The following is a 17,106-nucleotide window of genomic DNA, read 5'->3' as shown; positions in this document are numbered from 1 at the left end:
GATGGTACTAAAATCAATATTTTGTCTGGCAGCGGTGCAATAAAAAAAAAAAAACGTCCTGATAAAACACTTAACTTTTAAAAGGTAAGAACACACCCAGCTTCGTTCATATCATCACAGCAGAGGCAAAGTTCTTGCGCTTTTTAAACTTGTTGTATGCGGGTACCGAGAAGATGCTACAATGCTAGATTTCCGCAATGCTAAAAGATGCTTTCTACAGACTGTGCCTTACAGGCACCTGGTTAAAAAAATGTAATATACCTTCAAGCCACTCAAACTGAAATGTGACAACACAACATCAGCCTCGGTTATTGTTTTCGTTGCTTGAATGCTCGGTAAGCGTCGCGAAATGCTTAAATTTTGGCTGCTTCTTAAAATTCATTTTAATGCTATTTGTTAGCTACGCAGACTTTAGCACTTATTATACAACACATTGTGGCAATGCCCAAATATGGTCATGGTGAACTCAATATACGTCGTCCGCACTTAACAGATATCCTGCGATATACGTAGTTTTCGTGCGTCGGGGATCGAAAAAAATGGCAGAGCGCTTTCAAAAAGTAATGACCTCGCAAGAACACCAAACTATTAATAACGCTGTTTATTCTGAACACAAAGAAGACAACCAAGTTTGCTGTTAAGAATTGTAATGGTTAGTGCAAATTAACGTTTACTGCTTACCTTTCTGTTTACGAACTGGCAGATTACAGTTCAGCAGAAACGTTTCATATAGTTTTCGCTAGACTTTTTGATTGTCCCGTATCCTTTTATAGGGCTCAGAAATTACAAACAGTTCTATATTTCCTTAGATTGGTTCTTGCAACCGTTAACTAGATCTCGACTCGTCTTGAAGAGATGGAGAAAACCACCTGATAAAATCCAAGCTCGCACTGAGGTGTCTCGAGAAATTTTAGCTTTCTGGCAGACAAAAAGACGGAGTACAAAGCAATTATTCTCAAAAGCATCAGAGCTGCTTGAAAAAACGTTTAGTTTTATAAAAGATATAGAGTTCTTGCGAGCAACAAGGTACTAGATGCGTTTGTCAAACCACTGAGGAAAGATCGTGAAATTTCTTGCGTAGCAAACAAAAAAACACTCACCCGAGAAGTCGTTGAAAAGATTTTCCAGTATGTTCAGCTCGGCCCGACTGACACAACAAATCCTTCGCAGCTTCAAAGTACTGTTTGGTTTTAGCTTTTGAGGCTAGAAATTTGTGGAAAATTTTGCCGGAGCGATTGGCGCACTAGACGAGTACTCAATGTAAACGCTCTCGATTTCATTCAAACTTCAACAAAGCTGCCACTTTCATTCATGCCGCTCAACGCGCGGGAAAAACGTTACAAGTTTCTTTTTTTGACAAATAAAGATCGCCTCCAGCTTTTCTGTAATAAACCTGTGCTTTGTTATCAATTTGTTCAATAATAAAACAATTATCCTGTTCAATCTTGCGGAATATCGTCTGGTTTTAGCCAACTCGGCCTACGGCCTCGTCGGCTAAGTATCAGGCGATATTCCGCGCGATTTCGCAAGATAATTGTTAAATATTTTGCAGTTTTAACTGAAGCAGTTTCCTGATATTTCAAAGTTAAGTTCAACGGAGGAGCCATCTTTCAGAAGAGATCAAGACATAATAAGAAGCTCACTGTGTACACTTAGGTTTCCTGAACTCAAGCCATTGTCCTCCTAAACATTGCCTTGAAATTTAAGTGACGTGCTAAATGTGTTGAATGTTTGTCTGCTTAACAAACTTACTTATAATGCTTGTTTAATTTTTATTTAGTTAGTCAGTTTACCGCAACAGAGCCAGGTTCATATGGTTATCTTCGTTCAGAGAGCCACCTGAAAGGCATTTGAGTACGTTTTAAAACATAATGAATCTGCGGAGCCTTGCCTTTCAACCTGAATTACTGTTTGGACGCTCCTTAGCAGCTTTGACATAATTTATATTATGAAGTCATCATGTTTCTTCCTATACAGCCAAGATCATGAGGTTATCTTTGTTCCATCTTAATCGCGCTAACCATTGGCTAAAATTAGTTTTTTGAAGAGATAACTACAATATTGAAAACAGCTTTTGTTTCCTAAAATAACTGAGTCAATAGTGTTGGTGTCGAGAAATGATAAATTGTTGGCTGCTTCTCAAACTCTACTTTACTCTTTTCGCATTACTTTTTGCTACAAGGTCACTTGGACAGATAAAAATAAGGAATTAACTGCCTCCCCCAAATGAATTCGAGCGCCAAGCGAAGCGCGCCATTTTTCCATCATTAAAATGAAAAGAGTGGTGGTCTCAATTTTTCATTTGCATTTTTCCAATATATTTGGTTCTTGTTATTAGAGCATTACAGGCCACTCCACTTTCCCTGGCACAGAGCCCTTGGGTCCTGTTGTGCGCTGATATGAAACATGTGCGTCAATGGATGGTACTAAAATCAATATTTTGTCTGGCAGCAGTGCAATAAAAAAAAAAACGTCAATAAAACACTCAACTGTTAAAAGGTGAGAACACACCCAGCTTCGTTCATATCATCACAGCAGAGGCAAAGTTCTTGCACTTTTCACATCATGGCAAGGTACTCTGTCGCTTTGTTGATTCTCTGTTTATTAGTGGGCTCACACGTTACCACTACGAAACCTCCACAACAGAAAACGGAAGACTTGTGTGAGGCTAGTACCCAGGTATTACGGTTTTCCTATTTGATTGGAACTGGGCAGTCGACCCGCTCTAAGACTAGTGTGAAGTTTTGGTTGGATCTGAAGATATAATACAGATATAATAAACATCAGGGCGCTCTGTAAATCGAAAACAACAAGACTAGTTTGCAGTTAATCATAGGACATCAACCATGGAAATTTGTCGTCTTAGAAAAGTGTTGTTATTAAAATTCCAGTGGATAAGCTATAATATCGGTAGGCCCTCATTTCTACAAGGTATACCTCAACTTGTGTTCAGCTGCTAGGGTTGTCGCAGTGTTTGTACGTTAATTTGTGATCGCGGAGTATTGACTTAAAATGTAAGTTATGTTGAGGGGTCTATAGTTCCGTGCTGTGCAAAAATATACTTTTTTGCCACTACGGAAACTAAAGGGGAAGACAAATCCATTTTAACGACGCCGAACCGGAATAAGTTCATTCTAATTAGTACGGTAAACACTGTTTCAGAAGCGAAATGACCTTTCTTTCTACGAGAGGCGTATTTTAAGATTCAGACGGTAAAATATGCTGAAGTAATTAAAACTCGTTTTACAGTAGGAAAAAAACTTGTTGTGTGCGGGTACCGAGAAGATGCTATAATGCTAGATTTCCGCAATGCTAAAAGATGCTTTCTACAGACTGTGCCTTCCAGGCACCTAATTAAAAAAAGGTAATGTACCTTCAAGCCACTCAAACTGAAATGTGACAACACAACATCAGCCTCGGTTATTGTTTTCGTTGCTTGAATGCTCGGTAAGCGTCGGGCTCAGAAATTACAAACAGTTCTATATTTCCTTAAATTGGTTCTTGCAACCGTTAAAATAGATTTCGACTCGTCTTGAAGAGATAGAGAAGACCACCTGGGAAAATCCTAGCTCGCACTGAAGTGTCTCGAGAAGTTTTAGCTTTCTGGCAGACGAAAAGACGGATTGCAAAGCAATTATTCTCAAAAGCATCAGAGCTGCTTGAAAAACCGTTTAGTTTCATAAAAGATATAGAGTTCTTGCGAGCAACAAGGTACTAGATGCGTTTGTCAAACCACTGAGGAAAGATCGTGAAATTTCTTCCGTAGTAAACAAAGAAACACTCACCCGAGAAATCGTTGAAAAGATTTTCCAGTCTGTTCAGCTCGGCCCGACTGACACAACAAATCCTTCGCAGCTTCAAAGTACTGTTTGGTTTTAGCTTTCGAGGCTAGAAATCTGTGGAAAATTTTGCCGGAGCGATTGGCGCACTAGACGAGTACTCAATGTAAACGCTCTCGATTTCATTCAAACTTGAACAAAGCTGCCACTTTCATTCGTGCCGCTCAACGTGCGGGAGAAACGTTACAAGTTTTTTTTTTTTTTTTTGACAAATAAAGATCGCCTCCAGCTTTTCTGCAATGAACCTGTGCTTTGTTATCAATGTGTTGAATAATAAAACAATTATCCTGCTTAATCTTGCGGAACTGATCGCCTGATTTTAGCCAACTCGGCCTACGGCCTCGTCGGCTAAGTATCAGGCGATATTCCGCGCGATTTCGCAAGATAATTGTTAAATATTTTGCAGTTTTAACTGAAGCAGTTTCCTGATATTTCAAAGTTAAGTTCAACGGAGGAGCCATCTTTCAGAAGAGATCAAGACATAATAAGAAGCTCACTGTGTTTACTTAGGTTTCCTGAACTCAAGCCATTGTCCTCCTAAACATTGCCTTGAAATTTAAGTGACGTGCTAAATGTGTTAAATGTTTGTCTGCTTAACAAACTTACTTATAATGCTTGTTTAATTTTTATTTAGTTAGTCCGTTTACCGCAACAGAGCCAGGCTCATAAGTTTATCTTCGTTCAGAGAGCCACCTGAAAGGCAATTCAGTACGTTTTAAAAAATACTGAATCTACGGAGCCTTGCTTTTCAAACTGAATTACTGTTTTGCAAGCTCCTTAGCAGCTTTGACATATTTTACATTATGAAGTCGCCATGTTTCCTCCTATACAGCCAAGCTCATGAGGTTATCTTTGTTTCTTCTTAATGGCGCTGACCATTGGCTAAAATTAGTTTCTTGAAGAGATAACTACAATATTGAAAACAGCTTCTGTTTCCTAAAATAACTGAGGCAATGGTATAGGTGTCGAGAAATGATAAAATGTTGGCTGCTTCTCAAACTCTACTTTACTTTTTTCGTATTACTTGTTGCTAAAAGGTCGCTTTGACAGATAAAAATAAGAAATAAACCCTCAAGCAAAGCCCACAATATACAAGCCTTTAATAGTCCAAGCCCGAGTAACTGAAAATTACCCGTTAAGCTTTAAAGAGGACTACTGGTAGCAAGCATATTAGACGAGGTAGGAACTGCACTCGTAAGACTTCTTCCCTCACTAGACTTAATGATGTCCTCAGGAAAACTTTGCTTCAGGAAGCCAAACGAAACGCTAGGTCTAATGACTTAGTTCTGATCTCAGAGCGCGCGCCGAATTCAAAGCCAAATCGTTGCGCGGTTAAAAACGTTTGAGAGAGAGTGGGGCTAGGTTAGCAAAACAGGGAGGGAGGGAGGGAGGAGGGGGTGGGAGGGGGGGAGAAAAATATTTTGATTTTATAAATATCTGCTAATAACCCTTTATACATTCTTCTTATTGACTTAGAATCAAAAGAACAATGCAAAAAAAATAAATCAATCAATAAATAAAATCTCACAAGAGAAAGTAACACAAGGCAATATTTCTGGAGCCATGTTTTCAAAAATCCAGGAACAAATTACAAGGGTATAACCCAAATGAGCACAAAGAAGTTGAAAACATGAGAAAACTTTTCTAGCCCTGCTTGTCTTAATCACAGTTGTTTTTCAAGCAATGAATCTGACGTTACTAGACGGACTGAAATCCTGAACTAAGCCAGTTATTTTTTAGGATATGATGAATGAAAGTCAATTGCTAGGGTTTTGTTTGAAGGCACTCATTAAGAACACAATTTCTAGCTTAAAAATTCACATTATGAAGGCAATGTCTCCTGTGCATTCGATTGCTACAGTTTATTGCGATATGATTAATCACGCAGACGAGAATATCAACCCGTTCTTTGCAACTCGGCTGATACACTCTCAATATATACCTGGATTTTTGAAAACGTAGCCCCCAGAAATTGGGCACATTTTGAGACCTTCTAGGCTGAAGGAATATGCTACTCATTAACAAGACTTCAATTAGGGTTTATCACAAGATTTTAAGCAAGGTCAAAGAATAGTATGGGAGAGAAAAACGAAAGAGGCTTTTCTTTGGAATTAGACATGACACTAATTAAAAACATCTGCATGAAATGAAACATGACCTGTGAACTTCCTACAAAATGTGTCAGAATTTAGCAATGATTAACCGCGCCAACGCATCTAAAATCTCGCCCAAAACCCGGTATTTTAGCGCTCAAGTCTAGCTTTCTTCAACAGGATCGGCTTCTTGAAAGAAAGACAGCGTTTCAAATTGATTTTTTATGTTCATACTATATTCATGCTGCACGCGAACTAGAATCACGGCGACAGAACATCTGCAGGAAACTATTTATGAAACTCGAGAGCGGAAATACCACCCAAAATCGCATGTCTAGACTAATCGATCACTAGCCTAACGACGCTACAGTTATAAGGGTGAAATATAATCGAATAGCTTTTCAAACTCACGCTTTCTGAAGAGAAAATCCTTGCCCATCCTTGCTAGTGTTTTCCATACTAACTTAAGTCCCGGATATTGAAATTAACATTTGAAAAGGGAATGGCTCTGTATTACAGTTAATTATATATTACGTGTTAAAGGTAATTGCATCCGTAAATTTGTTAATTATATAGCATTAGTTGTATGCGCATCAATTACGAATTTGCGGTAATTGGTGATCCTTACAACGTATGTTAAAAACAATTTTTGTACCCAGAACTTTGCAATTCGTTTGTTAAGTCCGTTTGGCTGCATTGAGTTCAGTTTTTTTTTTTGCCAGAATATCTCCCGGTGTCTAAGGAGATCTTTTTTCTGTTCGTTGCTTATATTATCTTTCCTGATCTGTTCTATTATTTTAATAATTGCGTTATTGTCGAAGTTATGTGTTCGTTTATTATGTAGAAAGTGTTCCGTAAGTTCACAACTGCTGATTCCCTTTTTGATATGGTTTCTGTGGTTGTTTAGGCGAAGATTGAACGCTGTTTCGCTCTTGCCTATGTACTGGAGATTGCAGATGTTACACTTAATGATGTATATAACCCATGAAGACTGGCAGTTTACAGAGTGGAATATTTTAAAGGTTTTGTTTTCGTTGCTGCCCGTAAATGTGGTGGTTTTGTTAATTCCTTTGCACCAGCTACACTTTGGTTTTCCGCATGCTTCGCAGCCTCTTGGTGCAAGAGTGTTATTAACTGTCTTGAATTTAGTACTGACCAGTCTATCACGAAGACTCATTGGGCGTCTGTAAGCCTCTAAGGGTGGTTTGTTGAATATGTGGGCCAGTCGTTCATTAGATTGGAGAAAGTTCGAGTTTCTTCTTGCAATCTCCGCAATAAAAGTGGTATGTGGGTTAAATGTAGTGACTAGGGGGATACGATTATTAGATTCCCTTTCTCTGGTCTGTAGGCATTGTTCTTGTGTCATCGTGAGGACTTTTTGCATTTCTCGTAAAACCTTGGTCCGTTGGTAACCACATGCTACAAAGAAATCAGCATATTCGACTATCCGTTTCTTTAATGTGTCAGTAGAAGAGCATATTCTTCTCAATCGCAACGCTTGGCTGTACGGGATAATTTGTTTAAGATGTGGTGGATGAGCTGAAGTCCAGTGTAGGTATGGATATGTGTCTGTGGGTTTTTGATAGCCGTCTGTGCTGATGTTGCCCTGTCTATCCTTTAGAACTGTCGTATCCAGAAAGTTAACTGAATTAGTGGATATTTCGTGTGTGAATTTGATGGACGGTGCTGCATTGTTCAAGTGGTCAATGAATTCCGTTAAGGAGTCTATGTTCCCTTTCCATATTAAGAAAATGTCATCTATAAACCGTAACCAGATTATGACGTGGTTGGACCACTCTGTTTTGTATACAAAGTTTTCTTCGAATCTTCCCATGTAGACGTTTGCGAAGTTTGGTGCAACTCTGGTTCCCATTGCTGTCCCTTTGATCTGGAGAAAATGCTCGTCATTGAAAGTGAAGTTGTTCAATCTTAAAACCTTTTCAAGAAGGCAAGTCAAAGTTTGTGGCGATGGCTTGACCCGGTTCGTTTTCATAAGTTCCTCCTGAACGACAGGGAGTCCTTCGTCAATGTCGATATTTGTATATAAGCTTGAAACGTCTAATGTTACTAAATAACATTCTACGGGTAGTTTTCCCAAGACTTTGATCCTTTGAATGAAGTCTGTCGTGTCACGAATATAGGAAGGTAATCGTTCTGCTATAGGTTTTAAATATTCATCCACATAAGCTGATATCTTCTCTGTGTGGCTGTTAATGACAGAAAAAAATCTTTTCCCTTTCTTCCAGAAATCTTTTTTGTTTTGAAAGATTGCATTGAAGAAATTACTCGTTTTGTGGCCGCGGTAAAATAGTTTTCCGTGGGCAATAAATTCTTCGAACACGACAGCGCTGCACGCCCCGCGCGCGTTGTACATTTCCTCGAGTAAGAAATAGATTTCATCCGCAAACTAACCTGTGAAACTACAAAAACACCATGATCATCAAAATAGTTGTCTGCATGTTCAGAAACCTTTTAATCTCTTCATTTGACGCTACATATCAGTAAAGAGGGCTTTCCACCCAGCCCTAGCTTCGCGAGGTTTTTTGCAAGTCACGTATTTCTAGTTAAAATTAGTTTCTTGATGACATTACTACATAATTAGAATATTTTTTACTTACTTATGTGTTCTGTTCTTTAAAGCATTGTCATGGAGATCTGATAAAGATATTTCCTGATTTCCTGAAAGCTTATTGGGTAGGCGTTGTAAAATGTTGTCGATCGTTGCAAAACTCATTAAATCAATTAGTTTTATTGCAATAGCGCCGAGTTCGGAAGGTTATCATTGTTAATAGAATCATCTTAATCCCGCCAAACTACTAATTTAGTTCTTTTTTGAAGATATTTGAAAAAAAAAAAAAGAAAAGGAAACTGCTTTAGCCTGTGAACAGGCTCCCAAGTGGGGTATAGATTGAAGACAAAAAATCGTTTTCTTCCGGCCCGCGCCCTATGCCCCACTTGGGGTTCACAGGCTAAAACCGCTTGTGTTCCTATAGAAAGAGATTGACAACAACAAACCAGGATCAAATTGTATGCCGGGAGTGCCTGGTCTTCCAGGACCGCGAGGGCCACAGGGAAGGAAAGGAGCAAAAGGAGAGATTGGCAACAAGGGCGCTCAAGGAAAGATGGGTCCAAAAGGAGACACAGGTACCGAAGGGCCTCTTGGGAAGATGGGGCTACCAGGACCGACGGGAATGAGAGGAGAGTCGGGAGTGATGGGAACAAAAGGAGACAAGGGGGAGAAAGGAGAAAGTGTGAATGGAAGTCTAGTAAGTGGAGTGCCACAAACAAACTGGAAACAGTGCGTGTGGAAAGAAAGCGACAGCACAGATATCGAAAAGATTAAGGTAATAAAACACCCTGAATTAGAGAGTGGAATAATATGACATGTTCACATTATAACAAATAGATATAATTGAACTTATTATTGACGGCACTTTTGCAAGGATTTACGTAAATTTTATTTCCAAGTTGTGTGTAAACTTCGTTTACCTTTTAGTAGGAAATCATTGCTTTGTTTTTTATATGGTTGTTCAACAGGGTTCCTTTTTTTAATTATTATAATATATTAACGTGTTTTAAGGCTTGTGCTTTGCACAATTTATGGAACCATTTTTGTTTAAGATCGTTTTTTATTGTTGTTTTTCTGACCCTGTTTATTTTCGTGTGCGGACTATTTCCCGCTGCAGTTTACTTCTAACGGTAACATTTTTTATTTTATTTTTTTTTTAGTTTGTGTCTACATGTGTCCGAGGGTAATGCGTAACTTAGTTTGAGCACAGGCATGCCAAGCTCGCGTTATTAGAGGGCCTGTAATAATTGCATTCGACATTAGGAGGACACATAGTATTCGTGTCACGGTATTTAGGCGCCATCTTGGACTGGCTGACCAGTCGCCTCGATTTCATGCGAGAGCTTTGAATCCCGCTGGCTAAGTGAAGTCCCGCGGGTTGACTTGCTTCAGTCTGGATGCCCTGCGATATTTAATAAAAAATATATATACTTCTTCCCTAGAGATTGAACGTACTTGACTAATCTATGATTATACTAGTTAATAACTGTTTGGTCGATGACCTTTGAGTGCAAGCGGTATTGGGTTACAGGAGGCTGTTGGGAATTTAAGCGCGTTATCAATAAGACTTTCTATGGGGAATAAAATATTGTCGCTTTTGAACTTTAAAAAATAATAAATTTTAACTTTCATTCAATAAAAAATAATAAAACTGTCTCACCTCCGGTTTTCTTATGTGTTTTGGGGATTATTTTACCGTTTTTGGCATACTTTAAAATCACTGTAATTCCTTGACGAAGTCAAGGTAGCACTCTTGGATTTGGACCGTAATCCGCTCAGAGGCGGCTTCCACCTCGAAAGTCGATGCGAGTGGCAATTGTTTCATGCACGATTAAAGCTCGTTAATTTGCAAAACTCCGTGAATGCTTCGTAGTCACCCATTCACACACACTTGGCTGGAGATGACCAGTTTTTGTTTCAATTATTATAGTATTAACAAAAAATTGAAGTACAGTACAGTTCCCATCCGAAAGTAGGAAAGCTCGACTGTCCCGTGCGACTAATGGCACTGCCAGGAGACAGACAGGAGAGCAACAGACGGCAAAATTTGAATATTCAACTCGGTTTTCAGCGAGCTTCAAAATTATGTTATCAGAGGTGAAGAGACCAGTCAAAAATGAGCATGATTCTGCTCCGAAACGAGCAAAACACCGCAAAGGTCCGAGATATCCGCCGTATTGGAAAAAGTACCTTAGTTGACTTGAGAAAAATGTATTCTTTTGATGTTATGGTGCAAATGGTCACGCCAAAAGAGCTGTAATATGCATCAAAGGATTGATGCACAGGTACCCCAAGCACTATGAGAGATATTGGTCGTGACCTTTGCGTGAGTGTTGTAATTTGAGCGTCACGGCGACTATTGCGAAACGGCGAAATTATAAGGAATTGTATGAGAAAAAAACGATTACTACTTCAATTTAAATAAACCAACAAATTTTCTATAAAAATATCCCTACCTGAACTCCCTTGTCTGTTGTCCTTTCTTCTATGTGGTTTTTGGAGCGATTGAGCGCGAGACTCTGTCGTTTACATGGCATGACCAAGCATTCAAGTCTCAGAGCCGACTAGATGTTTTCCTAATCACAGCTGACTTAGTTTATCTAACAAAAGAGAGTAATGTTATGCATACTCCTTTCTCAGATCACTCTGCTATTATGTTGAATATACAATCTGTCGACCAACGGAAAAAATCAGGCCCCGGTTTCTGGAAATTTAACGCAAGCTTCTTAGAAGATAACGAATATGTAGCAAAAATGTGTGTAAACATTTATTCCGGCTCTCATAGAAAAGTACAAGGATGTCACAGATCTTGGCCTGAAATGGGATGTAATAAAGATGGAAATCAGAGGCTTCACGGTGCAGTACTCCAAGAGAAGAGCTAGATCAGAAAAAGATAAAGAAAAACAACTACAAAAAAAAAACTAAATGATCTGCAAGAAAAAACTATGCTCCTCGAGAAATGACCCTAATGTGCTGAACGAGTATTAGACACTGAAAGCAAAATTAGAAAAACTTTCGAACAGAAAAATTAAAGGTACAATAATGCGCAGTAAAGCGCGATGGCATGAGAACGGAGAAAAAAAATTCTAAGTACTTTCTCAATCTAGAAAAGAGAAATTTTGTAAGGAAAAAGATTTTAAAGCTGAAATTATCTAATGGTAAAGAAACTGACGACGTAAAAACAATACTTGAAGAAGAGAAATTAATATATTCAAGACGGCAATCAAGACTTGTCTTTTTAGAAAAGCCTTTTTATAGCTTTTATATATTTAAGTTTGCATTTACATTTGCATTTTTATATATTTGTATTATGATCATATTGTAATGCGCAATTGAAAATTTATATTGAAAATTGCGCAATGGAAATTAATAAAATTATTATAATTATATTATTATTATTATTAGAAAAAATTTTATTAAAAAATCTGTATTCTACTAGAAATGTTAATCTCAATAACTCCGAGTTTGATGCATTCTTTAACAACAACCTGTTAACTAGGATCAATCTAAGAAATGTGAAGGCTTGCTAACCGAACAAGAATGCTACCAAGCTTTAAAACACATGGACAATGGAAAAACCCCAGGGTCAGACGGCTTCACATGCGAATTTTACACATTCTTCTGGGATTACGTCCAACAAAACGTTATTGTAAGTATAAATTATGGCTTCGAAAAACGCCAATTATCAATATGTCAAAGAAGAGGTATCACAACACTAGTACCGAAAAAAAAAAAGAAAGAAACCGACCAATCTCCTTGGCAATCTAGGACCTATCTCACTTTAAGGGTACTTCCTGGGTTCGATAGGGTGAAAAAGTGAACTGAAAAAACATTTTTTTCGACCAAATAGAATTTGGGGATTTTATCTAACATTTACTGAAAAAAAAAATTGAAAAATATTTAAAAAAAGCGCGAGATATTTAGGAAAACGTATTTCCATATAAAAGTAAATAAATAGAAAAGGTGTCATAATCTTCTTAGTGCGAGACGCCCCAAAGGAATTTTCGCGGCAAAACGCTTCATCCGGGAGCTCTTATTTCAGAAATAAGCATATTTTGTTTACATCTCGCCTGCAGAAAATTTCTCACTTCGAATTTTATATTCTTTGCCGGCGCTTCCCACATGGAAAAGTCATCAAAAAACGAAAAGAGCCTGTGGATAAAATCCCGGAAGAAGCCAGGGCCTAAGAAAAAGGGAAAGATAGGTTTCAGCAAAGATCGAAAACGTGATCTTGCAGAGAGCAACAAAGGCTCTTGGTTCGACCAAGAAACTCTAGTCGACGTTGAAGGTTCTGTCGAAGGTGATCACGAACAACTGGAGCAGCGGCCTTCAAATTAATCCACTGTTATTGGATCAAGTACACAGAGGTCGATTGCCGTGCAAAAGTCCTGCAGGGTAACTTTGCAAGCGTCCTGTGAAAATATCAAATATCATATTCTGCATCCTCTGGGCCGATTTCTTTCTTCTGCAGCGAGATAAAACCAAATAACGTTTTACTGCGCGTTTGTAATGAAACATTGGCATAAAATCAGCAAGAATTAGACCGATGAAATAGAACTCACCAGAAGCGCATGAGCCCACGTGTAATACTTTTTGCTCCGCTCACGCTATCTTGAAGATTTCTTACGAAGAAATCACCATCGTACCTAAATAACAGTAAAAATGCGATTATACATTTCCTTTGAAATGAAATGAATAATTGCTTTAGCTTGAAGCGTAAATTACATTACACGCAATCAAAACGAACAACCTACCCAATAGATTTCATCTCTGATATCAGTGCACTCCTCAAACTCTCCGCTGACGCGCTTTCGGTTTCGTTAGCCTTGGTTTTCTTCCGTTTTCCTGGTTGATTTTTACGTTTTCCTTTCGCCACTTTCCCCATCTCGCTCGATCACAACAGCGGAGTCTAAAACGTGTCTGCAACGAGATACTTTTTCCGCGAAATTCTGTGTTATTATATTGTTGTTGACGCCATGGGGTCCTGTTGTTCGATTAGCTCGCCACGTAATAAGGTGTCATAATCTCCTGTGGAGGCTTGTTTTTCCTGCAAACCTTTATCGAGCGAAAACTCGCACTTGAATTTTGGCAGAGTATGTCAACTTTGAACGAATTAATAGGGTATGTAGTTTTGACGGATTGTCGTGAAATTTGGCCAGAAGATTTGAGGAATAGTGACAAACAAAAAGATGTCAGGGAATTTTGATTTTCAAAATATTTTTCCCGTGGCGAATGTTTACGCAACACGCCTAAAACATTTTTTGCTACTCAAACTTTAGACGTGGATATCTAAATAGCCAATCAGAATTTCGAAAAAGCCTGGCACCTTTTTGTTGATTGATGCCTTGTGAATAACACTGTGCAGCGATTTTGTTCTTCGCGCGGCGTTCGATAACCGATTAATTCAATGGAACGACCATCGGTCGATTCGAGGTTCTACTGGCTCCTGGCAATAAAGCGAAGGGGGGTACAGCAAGCATCCTACACAACCGTGGGATAACTTGAAAGCACTAACAACCAAAGCCATATACATAAAAGTTTCGTGAAGCATATATTTGAAGAACCCACCGCAAAACAACGCCTTATTGCCAATGGGTTAAAACCGGACCAAATAAGCAAATACCTCAATTTACCTTTCTCCATCACCATAGAAATCAAGTTAACTATGTTCCAGTACAAAACCTTACATGACATGATAGTTTTTACGAAAAGCAAATTATTTAAAGCTTAACTGGTGAGCAGTGATCTTTGCTATTTATGCTCAATAACAAAACAAGATCTAAAACATATGCTTGTTTCATGTCCGGTGGTATCAGAGTTCTGGACGATCTTTCTGGAATGGTATGAGACTCATAAAACCACAAAACTAGAATTTTCAACCGCAAAAATCTTATATGGTATCATAGATAACGATCACCTTTGTAATTTAACTAATCACCTCCTACTAATTGCGAAATACTCTATATATTGTTGCATTATTAATGAAGAACCTTTCTTTTTAGTACTTATCTAACAATAGTGATAAGCAAGGCCAAATTCGAAAAAAAATATCAACAAAGACTAATTCAAATGAACGTTATTACAATAAATAGAAAACTTTAATTGACAAGAAGTTTGTAACCTAGAGCTGTATATTACTTTTCTTTGTAAGAGATAACGGATATAAGCAAGCCATAGTAGTGAATGTAACTGTACTCTTCTTATCTTTTGTAGTATTCTAGTTTATTGTAAGTATTATTTGTACGCATTGTAAAGGTAATATAGATATTGTCAAAAAAAAATTAAAAAAAAAAATTAAAAGAAACAAAAGGTCATTGACCCACCAGTAATTAATTCTCACACACTCTCAAGTAACACGAGCTTGGGCTGCCTGTGGTTTGAACGTTCAACCCATATTTCCCTTTTGCATTTATCTAATGGGTGGCATGCCCTGAAAGGTTTGAGACGGATTGTGATGTGTGCGGATGTGAATTCATCAGTTGAAACGTTACACATCACAAATTATTGGCTCAAGAGACGTCACTTTAGTACTTAGACGTAAACTGTTATGTTGTACCATTAATAGCTTAAAGTGCACCTAACCCCCAAATGCTTTTTTTTCCCCTTAAATAAATCTTTGCACCTATTCGACTGAGCATATTCCGCTATTTAGCGCCTTTTTCAACCAAATCTTGACTTTTTATAGGCTGTAAAAGTTACGAAATCAAGCCATCATCTGTCCCATGACCGAGCTAGTAAGGGGCATGGGTCTATTCCTTACTTGACATCACAAACTGATCTACATTGAATTAAGTCTTTGTGAAAATGCATGCAAAGCAGTTTGTGACGTTATGTAAGGAATAGACCCATGCCCCTTACTGTTCGGTCATGTAACAGATGATGGCTTGATTTTGTAGCTTTTACAGCCTAAAAAAAGTCAAGATTTGGTTGAAAAAAGACGCAAAAAGGCTCAATGCGTTTCGAACAGGTGCAAAGATTTATTTAACCGAAAAAAAAAAAAATTGGGGCTAGGTGCACTTAAATAATTTCCTTTTTTTCCGGAAACTGAGTGTTAGTGAAACGAACCGATTTTGGCGATTTAATGACGGGCAAAAAATGCTGGAATAACCTTTCGAATAAACGTTTATGATCAAATGATCGTTTATTCAACCTCCTCGTGTTTTAGGCCCCTTCGATGATGAACAATAATGGTCCAACCAACCAACTACAACCAGTGACATGAGTGATAACTTGACCATGTATTCTTGGATCTTTTTTTCTAGGACTGCTCATTTAACAAGCTACAAAATGACACAGCACTGAAAGTCTCATTTCAGGGAGTCATGGGAGTTTATAACTCCGGTATTAAATGCAGCCGCTGGTTCTTCAAGTTTAATGGTAATGAATGCAGTGGACCAATGACGATTGAAGCTGTCGTGTACAACAATTGGCCATCATCTGCTGGGAAACCCAATCTGCTTCATCACCGATCGTTTGAGGGGTACTGTGTGAACATCCCACAGGGCGCGGTAACAGTGCAGTTATGGGTAGGAAAGTGTAGAGGATATGCCGTGGCTGGTAATGCCAACACTGGATGGAATTCAGTGTCCCGGATAATCGTCGAAGAAGTTTCTAGGCCCCAGTCCTAAAGGACAACTGTTGAAACTATTTTTGTTAAACTAATGCTCTCAGTGGTAGAAGTGATCATCAGTTGGTCAGTAAAACTATTAGTTCTAACATGCTGCATATTTGTCTCTCTTGTACAATTGAAGAGCAGATCCAGTTAGGTGGGTAATTTGCATTGTAAGGATTAAAGAAAGCTAGCAATGTCATACAAGAATCTCTAATTATAAGACAGTAACAAGTGTAATTGCAGCTATTATTAAAAACCTGATCGTTGTGTCGATTCTATTTTAATTCAATTTGATTCGCTAATCGGCGACGATATATGAGCCATTATACCATGCCAAAAAAATGCGACCATTGAATTGTCTTCTAGTTTTTCTTGCAAACCGAAAACAGCAAGATCAAGCAATATTTCTTGATTGCTTTTAACAAAACAATCATGCCACTCGGACCCGTTGGATATGAGATGATTATATTAAATCGGCGCTAAGCGCCTCTTTCGCTATAATGTCATATCAAACGCGCATTCTTGAAATAATCGTTAATTATACTATGCCCCAGAAAAAAAAACTGGTCGTTGGTTGGTTACTTTAAATCTGAAATAATTGCTGCAGTCGTGGTTGTACCCGCCTCGTTGGCTATCTCATGGTGATCTAATGTCCAACGCTTACTCGTGCATGGAATAATTTTTAACAAGATAACGACAACAACACAAGAGATATCAGAGCTGTCCAAGTAAGTCCCACTGAAAGTGTACCCTTTAGTATTCCTCTACAGATAGCTCTCGGGCTCACTTTGGCTACGGATATCCCGTTGTTGCGGAGAGAAGTTGCACTGCAGAAAACGATCAATCAAACTGTCACTACAACAGTTATTTATTTATTTATTTATTTATTTATTTATTTATTTATTTATTTATTCAAAGAAAACGGTTTTCTACTCGAGTGGGATGTTTCAGGCACCAAGAAACCAAAAAAGAAAGTCCTGTTTATGGAGGTTA

The 17,106-nt window shown here is 38.3% G+C and overlaps 2 protein-coding genes across 4 annotated transcripts; one reads left to right on the top strand and one right to left on the bottom strand.

Annotated features, from left to right (window-relative positions):
• Positions 1–2,504: 2,504 nt before the first annotated feature.
• LOC146481316 (collagen triple helix repeat-containing protein 1-like) lies at positions 2,505–16,384 on the top strand. Of its 3 annotated transcripts, none has more exons than XM_085108967.1 (3): positions 2,505–2,667; positions 8,926–9,276; positions 15,764–16,384. In XM_085108967.1, the coding sequence occupies exons 1-3, from the start codon at positions 2,566–2,568 to the stop codon at positions 16,127–16,129; spliced, it is 819 nt and encodes a 272-aa protein (XP_084965093.1). In that variant the 5' UTR covers positions 2,505–2,565; the 3' UTR covers positions 16,130–16,384. The 3 variants fall into 3 exon arrangements, with proteins under 3 accessions (XP_084965093.1, XP_084965094.1, XP_084965092.1); XM_085108968.1 differs by having other exon boundaries at positions 2,505–2,671; positions 8,930–9,276; XM_085108966.1 differs by having other exon boundaries at positions 2,505–2,679.
• On the bottom strand, positions 6,446–8,134 carry LOC146481317 (uncharacterized). Its single transcript, XM_085108956.1, has one exon. The coding sequence runs from the start codon at positions 7,923–7,925 to the stop codon at positions 6,501–6,503; it is 1,425 nt and encodes a 474-aa protein (XP_084965082.1). The 5' UTR covers positions 7,926–8,134; the 3' UTR covers positions 6,446–6,500.
• Positions 16,385–17,106: the final 722 nt, after the last annotated feature.

The sequence above is a fragment of the Pavona decussata genome, unplaced genomic scaffold, assembly GCF_977016875.1.
Source record: "Pavona decussata unplaced genomic scaffold, jaPavDecu1.1 SCAFFOLD_51, whole genome shotgun sequence".
In the NCBI taxonomy this organism is placed as follows: domain Eukaryota; kingdom Metazoa; phylum Cnidaria; class Anthozoa; order Scleractinia; family Agariciidae; genus Pavona; species Pavona decussata.
The sequence above is the reverse complement of the archived record's forward strand: the minus strand, read 5'-3'. Positions and strand labels throughout refer to the sequence as shown.

Bases quoted from the DNA above. Each gene is read 5' to 3' on its own strand.
- LOC146481316 (XM_085108966.1), top strand. From the start codon at position 2,566: ATGGCAAGGTACTCTGTCGCTTTGTTGATTCTCTGTTTATTAGTGGGC. The intron at 2,680-8,925 runs GTATTACGGTTT...GTGTTCCTATAG, and splicing joins TGTGTGAGGCTAGTACCCAG to AAAGAGATTGACAACAACAA. The intron at 9,277-15,763 runs GTAATAAAACAC...CTTTTTTTCTAG, and splicing joins CAGATATCGAAAAGATTAAG to GACTGCTCATTTAACAAGCT.
- LOC146481317 (XM_085108956.1), bottom strand. From the start codon at position 7,925: ATGAAAACGAACCGGGTCAAGCCATCGCCACAAACTTTGACTTGCCTT.